Raw genomic sequence first — 12,248 nt, 5'->3', positions numbered from 1 at the left:
GATTGGACTTATGGTTACAGTTTTTTGACCACGTTTTAGACTTGATTCTCTGCAGCCAAAGGCTGTTCCTGGGTGAGTTGTTCTCCAGCCAGAAGGTAACCAGGACACTGGGGGCAAAGTTGGAGCTAATAAAGGGACTCCTACTGATTATCTGACTGTGTTGCCTTTGTGTCACGCCCCTTTGGGTCATCACACCTTTGCTGTTTCCAGGATGGCCCCGTGGACCAGATCTAAACACCCCACCTTGAGTTTGACACCCCTGTTCTAAAGTATTGGCTTTAATTAGAATTATCTTATGATTTAATAAGAATTATTATAGTATTAAATACTTATTTAATTATTAAAATTAGAAATATCTCATTCAGATCAGCTACTGTTTTGCCATTTCAGCCACTTTCCGTATCCACTTTTCTGCCTCCTATAAGAAGCTAAATTTACTTCTGTAAATCTCAGAGTTCACGCATAGGTGAAGATATGTGCACAGAACACATGAGCATCTACAGCCTTGTCACATCCCAGTTCAAAATGCTACATGGGCGCACTAGTCAGGGCACATTATGACTTGTTTAACCAAAAGATAGATCTTTTTGATGTCTCTTACACATTACAATAATATCCCAGTCTTATAATTCAATTAAATTTAATGCCAGCTCCCCTCCCAAAATAAATAAAATGGGGCAGCGACGGAGAGGAGAGATTGCCTTGAATAAATGCTTCAAAGCCACTTACAATAATCAGCAATAATAATTATAATAACACATTTGTAAAATTAAGCCCAAAAGGTTCAACTATGTACTTCCAAACTGCAATTTGCCCCATAGGTGACTAGTATACTTGTGAAATGACTTCAGTTTCTTCTGACAGGCTCACTTAAAGATACACATTGCGGCTTAGCATAATAGTTCAACATAGCCTAGAGGTAATTCAACTGTCCTGAGTGTCTTTAATCGTTTTCATAAGAAGCATATACACAGGTAAAGAAAGAGCGCGGTGCAATGATTAACTGCCAACAGATTACAACCCATGAAGCTATTTTTATTTTAATGGGGTAGTAAAGTATGCCAAGTTGCAAAGCTCTTTGGATAAAATATTTTCAATGCATTTCTGCCAAGTTATAAGGTCCGTAAAATCATCACAGGCAAAAGAAATGTGCAGCATAATATGGTTTTGTACTCCCCTTTAAAATACAAGACAATGAAATAGTCATTTCAAAAATGGCAATTCCTGCCGTATAATTTTAATTACAAAAGCTTTTGATTAAATGGGTTCAATAAAACATTAAAAATGCTGACTTTTTTAAAATATAAAAAAATCTTATTTTTTTTTTTTTTTAAATCTATCAATGGTATTAGATGTACATTTCAGATATTGTGGAGATGAACTTCCATTTCAATGTTTTAATAGTTTAGCAAAATGGAAAATTTCAATTCATAAAATCTTTATAACTGCTATAAAATAGTAGGAGCACATGAGTATTGCCGAAGAAGATAAGGATAGTTTTAATTTCAACTCCTGGCAAATAGTTATATAAAAATTGCCTGTTTCATGAGAGGAAGCTCATAAGCTAAACCTATAAAAATGATAAATTATAGTCAGAGAAATAGATATTTTTGCCTCAAAGGACTGGTGTTAACTAATAAAAGTTTCATGAGGTAGCATCTAAAGCAGCCTTCCCCAACCTTTCCGGCTTGGTGGCCCGGTGTGGGGGAGAGGAGGGGAAGAAGGGTTGTTTTGTGTGTGGGGCAGTTGGACACCCAGCTCGTGCAAGTGGGGCTGCGAACACTGGCCCCCGTCACTCACATGACTTGGGCTATGCGCATGCACATGACCTGCCACTCACACAGCCCAGTTGCAGATAGTTCATGGCCCCATAGTGCGCCATGGCCCACTGGTTGAGACCTCTGATCTAAAGAATCAATCAGACCCATATTTTTCAACTGTGGCAACTTTAAGATATGTGGACTTCAATTCTCAGAATTCCCTAGCTGGCAAGCTGACTGAATAATTCTAGAGGTTGAAGCCTACACATCTTAGTTTCAAAGCTGAATATGTCCGTGAAGTTTCTCTGCGATCCAGGTAGAGTTTTCAGGAAGATGAGTCATGACAACTGGATCCCTTTTTTGGTTTGAAACATTTCTCTATCCTTGGATAAGTAGCAAAATGTTTTAAACCAAAGAAAAAAAGAAGTCCAGTTGACAGGATTCAACTTCTAGATTCCAAGGTTAAAAAAACACCAGCATTACAACTTCTGGAACATTATTAGCTCAGTAATCATTGTAAGTATAGATCTAAGAAACCACTACAATTTGTGATACATATGACTATCTTTAAATGCCACTTGGTTGGTTCAGAATACAACAGTTCCAGTGTTACCTATCACACATTATCTGAGCTACATTACTGTGGAGTTGTTGATCCTGCATTGACTTCCAATAGGATTCTAGGGACAAGTGATACTCTTATTTTTATCCAATAAAGCCTTTTATGGCTTGGTACTACAATTGCTTCATAGTCACTTTCTCCAACCAGAATCAACCCATCCAATAGGTTTATCCTGAAAAATACTATTTGTAGTACCCTAATTTCAGAAGAGGGACGCAGTGTCTCAGTGGCTAAGATGCTGAGCTTGTCGATCAGGAAGGTCGGCAGTTCAGCGGATCGAATCCCCAGTGCCGCGTAATGGAATGAGCTCCCGTTACTTGTCCCAGCTTCTGCCAACCTAGCAGTTTGAAAGCATGTTAAAATACAAGTAGAAAAATGGGGACCACTTTGATGGGAAGGTAACAGCGTTCCATGTGCCTTCGGCATTTAGTCATGCCGGCCACATAACCACAGAGATGTCTTCGGACAGCACTGGCTCTTCAGCTTTGTAACAGAGATGAGTACTGCCCCCTAGAGCCAGAAACAACTATCATGCATATGCGAGGGGAACCTTTACCTTTACCTTTAATTTCAGAAGGCATTGGCAATTAGAAGCACTTCTGCAGAATCTCATAATTTCTCTTTTTTTCTTGATGGATTCCCCCTTGCTCTCTTCTAGTTCTTTCTTTCTTTCTTTCCTTTCTTTCTTTTTTGAAAATCAAAAATAGCATAGTAAAAATTGCCTAAAAACATTATTCGAAACTTAGATTTTAGGACAAACTATGATTAGCATAAGCCAAGATCTGGAGGGAGAAGCCGCACTTGAGAGACAAGGATGCCCAAGCATCTTTGTGATTCAGTTTGTTCAAATGAGAAATTGTTTTCAAAAGATATTCCACGAAAACTAACCAGGCTTCTTATCAATAAAAATATCAATAAATATATTGATATTATATCAATAAAAGATGGACTAGCTACTAGGAAAACTCAAATGGACAAATCTAGCTGTTTTTCTAAGGCACACTTTGAGTAATTCATAAAATATTGCCTATAAAATCTTCACAAAAATTCACACACAGCCACAGACATATACATGTGAGTTTTCACCCAGAGAAAAGCCCATGTACATTTTAATCAAGTGTTTGTATGCTATAGCCCCTTAGAGTTGCTGAGACTCATGCAATATTTAAATCTAATTAATTAATTAATTAATTATTTTCCATATTGGACATGTTTTGTATATCCATTTTTATTATATAATTACACTGCAAAATTTGGAGAAATGTAACAATGTATCTGTTCTGGTTCATGTAATCACTCAGAAGGTCAAATTAGATTGATTTATACTAAAATGCAACAAAAGGCAATATTTATCTGACTCTGAATTGAATTGGGTGGTCAGAAGCAGGTTTTATGCATAATTCTACCAGCGTATTCATACTTAGAGATGCATGAAGGAATGTGATAGCAAAATACATTAGCCTTCCCATCGCATCCACGACAGTAAAGTAGAATGTATGGAATTTTTATTGAACACTGCATTATTTGCATTTTAAGGTTCCTTGAAATCAGCATAAGAAGCAGCTAATAGGTGGGAGCTAGAAAATACATCCATAGGTTTGCTTTTCAATGGGAGAGATGAGGATAACTCAGTTTAGCAAACAATGTTATTTTAACGGTTTATCCCGTCTTTTGAATTTAACTGGTGTGTAAGGTGCCTTACATGAATGAAATCAACCAACTAATCAAAGCTGAACTCTATAATCAACTTCAAAATATTTTATTTGGATGCAATAATAAATATTGGGAAATCTTATCCCAAAACCTTAAATCTCACTTGTCAATCAAATTTAACCTGTCAAACGAATCAAATATCTTCCAAGCAGCACATACACACATCAAAACCATGGTTAACATTGCAAAAATTGAGGCCGAATTTGTGCAAAACAGAATTAGAAAATATACTGCCTATGGTCCTATTATGTAGCTGTTTTCAACACAAACACAATAACCCAATGTAATTTGTCATTGGTATTATCAGCATCTTCCAAGCCCAAACTTACAACTCTGTGGACTTTTATGCTCCACTGACAATATGAAAAAAGCCTCCTTTAATGTGAAAAATAAGTAAATACGTTTAGACACATGAAACTCTCCCCCATGAATTTAATTAAATCTTGTTTATACTGACAAGATGATAGACAAGGCACTTTTTGTTTTATTTTGAAGTGCAATTCTTATGCAAGGAATTTAATATATCGATCGTGTATGTAACAATAAATAGGGTGGAAAATAAAATTAGGGTAGGAAAATATCCTACCTTCTAAAAATGTATGTATTCCCTCCCCCATGGGGAAAAAAAACCCTCCAGTATTATACAATACGGTCTCCACCTGAAACAACTAGGAAAGCTTTCAAAACCTTGCAGCTATTGAATGAACAGTTCGTCATCTGTTTTCCAGAGAAAAGAATATTGTGCAAACACAAAGGCCGAAGAATTTAAGTCCATGTAAAGTTCTCTTAGGTACAAAAGGGTCATCAAACTTCACTCAGCAGCGCTACTGTGCATTAATGAAACCTTCAGCATCCAGGAACAAAGAGAGGGCTTGCATTAGGCCACAATCCAATTGTATTTATTTCCTAGTAATAGCATACCTACTTCTTTCTGTGTGCTTTCTATTCTTCGAGCAGAGGGGCAAAAGGAGGATAAGGCAACGAGGGCTTTTAGAGAACCGTGCTGCTTGCCTAACTTTTTTTTAATCACGGTAGTTCGAAACAAAAAGCAAAAGAATTAAAGAGAAAAGGGGGGGGGAGAGAAATCTCACAGAAAGCCCTCCAACCCTCACACGCACCATTCCAGGCATCATGTAATTTAATATGGGTTCATCAGCCTCAGGTCCAGGTCAGGTGAAACAGTACACAACTCAACAAAGGGCAACTGGCCGAAGCTCCCTGTTCCAGTTTTTGAGGGAGAATGTGGCTGTCGCCACATGTTTGCTTGCTGACTTATGTTTTGTGTTTTAGTAATGTTTAGCCTTGACACTCAATGAAACTCAAATCCTTTGGCCACCTCAAGAGAAGGAAGGACTCACTGGAGAAGAGCCTAATGTTGGGAAAGATTGAGGGCAATAGAAGAAGGGGATGACAGAGAATGAGGTGGCCAGATGAGTCACTGAAGCATCAGGCGTGAGCTTAAATGGACTCCAGAATATGGTAGAGGACAGGAAGGCCTGGAGGAACTTTGTCCATGGGGTCGCGATGGGTTGGACATGACTTCACAACTAACAACAACAATCTAAAGTGGGAAGAAAGAGAAAGCCTTGATAAGGAAGACATTACAGGGCGGAGGGATTAGAGACCTACCCTACCCTACCTCTGAGTCTTCACGGGGACTGATAGGATTGTTCTTCAATCTGAAGAACATAGTTCACAGAAAAAATGGCCAGACACATTCCTTTAAAGGGATGCACTGCAGCTTCTTTGAGGCAATGGTACTGCTCAGTGTGTTTATATTGTGACATATTTAGAATGGCACAAATGAACCTGGGAGATTGGAGCTGATAGCTGTTCAAAGCAAAAACTGAGTTAATTTGCTACATTTCAGAACATATGAGGAAAAATGTTTTAGCTCCAAATAGTCATTTTGAGTCTTCCAAGGCTGCTGAGAATAAAACATTCACATTCTGGAATATCTCAAAAGCCAAATAAAAATTATCAATTTTCTACTAGCTGAAATTATATTCTCAGTCTAAAATGCCAGGAACAGGCTCTGATTCACAACACCCCAGTCCATAAAATCTTGTTTGTTTTATGGTGTATATTTGAGAGGACAAAGACATTGGGTGTGCGCGCACACCCACATATGCACGTGCACAAACATACTCTCTTCTATTTGTCAGAATAATTTCTGCTCTAAAATAATTTATGTCCACAATACAGAATGCATCATTCCAGTCTTTAAACTAAATTCAATCTGTAGTCATAACTAATGGCTGAAAGAAAGCTGTTTGGGCATGACAGAAACATAGATAATGAACCTCTTAAAATAGTCATAATAATTTCACTTCATTTTCAGTCATCATTCAAGAAGAGAGGATTAACATGCACAGAGACATCACGCTACTCTATAAGATTCCTGGCATATAACCAGCAGAGTGCAAAAGAAAGATAAAGAAAAATTTACAACCCTAAGGTTTCTGGAGAGCGCTGGATGGACTTCTAAAATAGGCTGATACTCAGAGCAGACCAATACCTGAGGTATGATTGAAATTTTCTTCCTCAAGTCATGAAGTCCTAGTTCTGATGTCAAATATTTATCAATCCAAATTCTTCCTTGGGGCTCGGCCAACCGGAAAAGAGCCGCTATTAGAGAGCTTTTGCCAGCTCCTGTTCTTCCCACTATTCCAACCTGAAAGACAAAAAATAGGAAAAAAAACATATACTAGGGGAAGAATGCATTTATAAAGCACTACTTCTAATTATCTTATTTTGCTTCTTGTAAGGCAAGATGAACAAGGTAGACATTAGGCAACAAAAGATGCATAAATGTTGTCTTTAAAAGGAAGATTTACACAGCATTTGAATGATGTAAACCTATTGTTTGATAATACAGTGATTTTAGTTCATTTTCCTTGTGTGAAGTAGTAATCAAACAAATATTTTCCCTTAGAGCACATGTGAAAGAGACAGCTTATTAGGATTTTTACTCTCACCCTTAAAGCACAACTGTCTGATTTCAGCTGTTTAAACTGAACTTGGGCCTGGGTAGCTTATAAAACATTATTAACATTTGCTTTCAGATAGGAATAACAAGTGATTGATTGATTAATCAACTGATTAACTACCCTCAAGTTGGTGTCAACTTTTATTTGAGTGACAGACCAATTCTCTCCAAGATGATCTGTCTTCAAGTTGGCCTTTTAGTTCCATTCATTGCTGCTGAAAACTGAATCTATCCACCTTGCTGTCAATCATCCACTTCTTTTCTTTCTTTCAACTTTTCCCAGAATTATGGGCTTCTCAAAGGACCTGTCAAAATATTACAGTTTGAGTCCAGTCACTGATGTCTTGAGTGAAAATTCTGGATTGATTTGTGATTTTTTTTTCTAGTTATCCATCATATTCTCAAAAGTCTTCTCCAACATCAAAATTTAAAAGCATCAGATGCTCTTTCTATCTTATTTTTTCACACTCCAGGTTTTGTAACCCTATGGGGTTATGATGAACAATTCTAATCTTTGCAAATACAGTCAGGTCTGGACATCTAAACATTTTTTCTAATATTGTCCTCTTTAAATTCAAATAACTATACTGAAACTGAATTAGACTTTAACTTCATAATTAAAGTATCAAAATTGTGCTTCAAATTACTCTGATTTCCTAAAATACAGGAATGTTAAAATAGATATTACACTTTAGAATTTTTATTTTTTAAAAAACCAATGTTATCCCTGACATTTGTGCCATATTAGAGGAAAAGGAAAAAGATCAAAAACAAGATATGTAAACCTAATAATTTTTTTTTCAAGTGAGCTGAGAAGTCAACAAAGTTAATTTCACCTGATGGAAACCATTTAGTCTCATTTCTGCATTAACCCTCAATTTTTTTAAAAAAAGAATTCTGAATGCATTTCTCATATTACTTGCATCTTTAATTGGGAAATGCTGCTTTTTATCTTCATCGGTATTTTTTTTTTAAATCAAGAACTATACTGTAAAGTCAGGAGCAGTGACATTCTGAATTCACATTCAGTAGGAGGTGCTACCTAGCATAAGATCACAGCAACACTCTTCAAACTTCCCTCTCAGCCACCAAAGCCCACCAGCTGTTTTTCTTCACTTGGGGCAACGTGATTTACCTTCCTCTTTGCATCGACAGAATAATTGGAGAATTAGTTGAGACAAACTCTCAGCAATCTCTCTTTCAGTTCTCTTAATCGCTGCAGATGGAAGCTCCTGAGGGAACCTTGGCTAAATCACAAAAACACTAAACAAAGTCAGATCTATCTTTTCTTAGAAGGGAAACCACAAGAAGATCTCAGAAGTGTAGCCCAGACTGTAAAAGTCACGGAATACATTCCAAAAGCAGCAGTGGCAAACCACTTCCTTATTCCTACTAAGAAAACAGCCCAGGTACAACAATTAAGCAACATATTCCCTCTCTTCCTAGTCATGTTCATTTGGTTTGTTATTTTGCATGGCATCTGAATCCTTATCTGCTATTAGAAGAGTGTATGACTACTGCAAGAGTTGACCCAAAGGCAAATAAAAGTATGAAAGTGGTAGAGATATCCTGCATAAATTATTAAAGGCTTCCGCTTCCCCATTAAGTCATCTCTGCAAAATAAAAGCCACACTTTTATATAGTAGGTTTACATAAATACTAGTTTAATAGTGGAATTATTCTTTCTGAAATTAACCAGGAATTAGGGGGAATGAAGCAGCATTTTATAAAATGGGAGGTACATCTGAGAAGAGAATTGAAGAGACTCATAACCTAACCAGAAACCTAACCTCCCTCTCTAATTGCTCATTCAAGCTGTTTTATGGTATTTTTAAAACCATCCTTGCAAATCCTCCAGTGCTTCAGGTAGGGCAAACAATCCTGGGCTGAATTAATCCAAGGTTTCAGATTTATTATATTTCTGTACAGGACCAGCCTAGGATAATATTTAAAACTAGATAATCATGAATCTTTCCAAACCTAATATCTACTGTATAATACAAACTATAAAAAGGTAATTAAAAATTAAATTTATAGCCTAGACCTAGAAAATCCATTTTATAAGGCTTAAATCTACAAAGTACAACTAAGTAACATGATTCTTATTAAGCATACATACAGTAACCTATCAAAATTAATGTATAAGCTAATCATTGCAAACTATTATAGAATTAATAAAGTGTGATACAATATTATTCTACACGATCTATAAAAAAAATAAAAATATGAAAGTAGTAAAATATTCATGCTAATAGGCAATAAGACTGTTTAATACTGTTAACCAAAATGACTAGAAAATAGAAGACAGAAATAGCTAATACAATTACACAAGAATTTTATAGACTCTATTAATAGTCAGTTCCTAGAAGATTTCACAAGCTGCTGCAGAAAGCATAGCAATGCAGTATGTTGGAATTATAAGCAAAAAGAAGTGAAAAGACCTAAACGGTATCATTATGAACAGCTTGTAAATACTGAGGAAATGAGAGATTGTCAAAAGTCTCTATAAAGTGGGTGCTAAAGAAAGCCAATTGTTTCAGTATGTTAAGATTCAAAGGAACATAGGTGGTTGCTCTTAGCTTTTAAAATTTCTCACAGTCTAAGTTTCCTGAGAAACTGGCCCCAATCACCCAATGAGGATGAATTTGAATGTAGGTGTTCCCAGTCCTAGTCTAACATCCTAAGTATTACATCAGACTATCATATTAATATATTATTAATATAATAATAGAAATCATTTAACAATATTATTATTCCAAAATCTACTTAATTATTATTCAATGAAAAATCAGATTATGGATAAAACAAAGACAGACGTTTTCCAATTTCTCAAGTCAACCAAAGTTGTTTTGAGTAGTAATTGCAAGACAAATACACATTATACTTCATCTCCTCTTTAGACTCTAAAACAGCTAAAATGAGAGACCAGAATGAGAAATTTGATCTTTGCCCAAATGACAAAGAATTGTAAATATAGAGAAGAGATGGGGAAGGGCAGAAAAGAAGTTCCCTGAGACTAACATTACCGATCCTTCTAACAACAAAATAGAGGTAGTCCTTGACTTACAACTTTGTTTAGCGACCATTCAAAGTTACAACAATGCTGAAAAATGTGACTTATGATTGAAAGTTGTGACCCCATGATCATGTGATCAAAATTCAGATGCTTGGCAATGGGTTCATACTTATGACCGTTGTCCCAAGGTCATGTATACCTCTTTTGCAACCTTCTGACAAGCCAAGTCAATGGGGGAGCCAGATTCACTTACCAACCGGGTTACCAGCTTGGTAGGTCAGCAGGTTCTGACCAGTTCTGGAGAAGCAGAAATTTTGAGTAGTTTGGAGAACCGGCAAATACCACCTCTGACTGGAGATTTTACAGTATCCTTCCCCTGCCACGCCCACCAAGCCACGCCCACAGAACCGGTAGTAAAAAAAAATGGAATCCCACCACTGGGCAAAGCTCACTTAATCTAATGTCCCACTTAACAATGGAAACTTTGGGCTCAATTGTGGTCATAAGTTAAGAACTACCTGTATGCCACATGTGAAATCAAGAATATGGAACCCAACCATGATTAAGGCTCATTTTACCATTCTGACTCAAAAGTAAAATGAACACATACATACTTTTTCTCTAGATTTAATTAAAGCAGACAAATGTTTCAACACGAAAGGACTATCTGCACTGTAAGCAAAGTTCACGTCATCAAATGCGATCACTCCTTCAGCTGGCCACTCCACTGGTGGACGTTTGTTTGTATGGCATGGTGCTTCCTGTTCCAACTCGGTGTATTCCATTACTCGTTCCACTGATATCATCTGAAAAAGAGAAAGAAATGTTGATTCCTAGGTATATATCAGGGGTTAGCTATGCTGGCTGAGGAATTCTGAGAGTTGAAGTCCACAAGTCTTAAAGTTGCCAAGTTTGGGGACCTCTGTATATATTGATTTACAATACAATAATCATTTGAGGGTTAATTTTCAGGCTTTAAGTAGAATCAGATTCAATACTTGCCACAGCTATTTCTACCTGAATAGATAAGGCTTCTGGGGAAAAGGGGAGGAGCATAAATCAAATCAATAGGTGAAAAATATTTTGAAAAAAGTCTTATTTTTATATATCTGTAACAAACTTTCAATATATCTTAGTGTTAATCTGTGTCTTCTACATCTGAAAACAACACACCACAGCTGTGGGACTTATAAACCTTAATTATATCCCTCTTCAGTGTGCACTGACTTAAACGACAGCAACAAAATATACAGTGAACCTTTTTCTTTACCGGTGTGCTACACTGCATATCTTAAATATCCTTGTGTTAGTAGTGGACAGCTGGAAGCTTGCTTTGTGAAGCTGTTCACAGTGTATTAGTTGACAAACATGAAATAGAACATAGAACATATAATAATAGTGTTAGAAGGTACATCGGGGACCCTCTCATCCAGTTCTCTGCTCAAGTGGGAAACCTTATATCACAGATCTCCAGTCTCTCCTTGAAAACATTCAGTGATGGAGCTCCCACAACTTCCAACAATAAGCCATTCCACTAATGAATCATTCTCACTGTCAGGAAAGTTCTCCCTAGTTCTAGGTTGAAAATCTCTTTAATGATCTTGCACCCATTACTTCTCGTCCTGCCTTCATAGCAGATATTTTATCTTTGTGACCCTGGAGAGAAACATCTGCTGCTACCTAGGATTGAAATTTCAATCTTCCAACTGGGAAGTGTCTTCACCACTAGGCCACCATGCAGCTTTGAATAATTATATAATAACATATATATGTATTATTTATATATTAATTATATAATATTGTATAATAAAATTAAAATTAATTATATAATGGTAATAACATTATAGATAATAATACTAATTTAATATATATTGTAATAATAACAGTAATTTAATCAGGGATGGGATTCTAGCAGTTCGCACCTATTTGCTAGAACCGGTTGTTAACATTCTAAGCAGTTCGGAGAACCAGTTGTTAGAAGAAATTACTGGCCTAATCCTGTAAGGAAGGCAGGAAGGAAACATTCTGGTGTTGCTTACAGAAACTGCCTCTCCGTTAACCCTTATTACATTCTTGGCAGGACTAGACTTCCTGTCTCAGGAACTTCTCTGGAGTTTTTTTCCCCTCCTTTGCTGGTACTTTGCTTGT

At 36.5% G+C, this 12,248-nt stretch overlaps 1 protein-coding gene across 3 annotated transcripts in view; it reads right to left on the bottom strand.

Annotated features, from left to right (window-relative positions):
* ABCC4 (ATP binding cassette subfamily C member 4 (PEL blood group)) overlaps positions 1-12,248 on the bottom strand; it is a 197,318-nt gene that overhangs the window by 49,620 nt on the left and 135,450 nt on the right. For all 3 annotated transcript variants that reach the window (XM_026668980.2, XM_087967376.1, XM_087967375.1), the window contains 2 exons: positions 10,715-10,906; positions 6,614-6,769 (listed from right to left, as the gene is read on the bottom strand). In XM_026668980.2, the coding sequence (XP_026524765.1) occupies positions 6,614-6,769; positions 10,715-10,906 (348 nt within the window). The remainder of the gene's footprint in view (positions 1-6,613; positions 6,770-10,714; positions 10,907-12,248) is intronic.

This window comes from Notechis scutatus, chromosome 5 (genome assembly GCF_049901735.1).
Source record: "Notechis scutatus isolate UNSWTSFEM ecotype Mainland chromosome 5, rNotScu1.2, whole genome shotgun sequence".
Classification (NCBI taxonomy): Eukaryota; Metazoa; Chordata; class Lepidosauria; order Squamata; family Elapidae; genus Notechis; species Notechis scutatus.
This window is presented reverse-complemented; position numbering and strand designations above follow the sequence as displayed.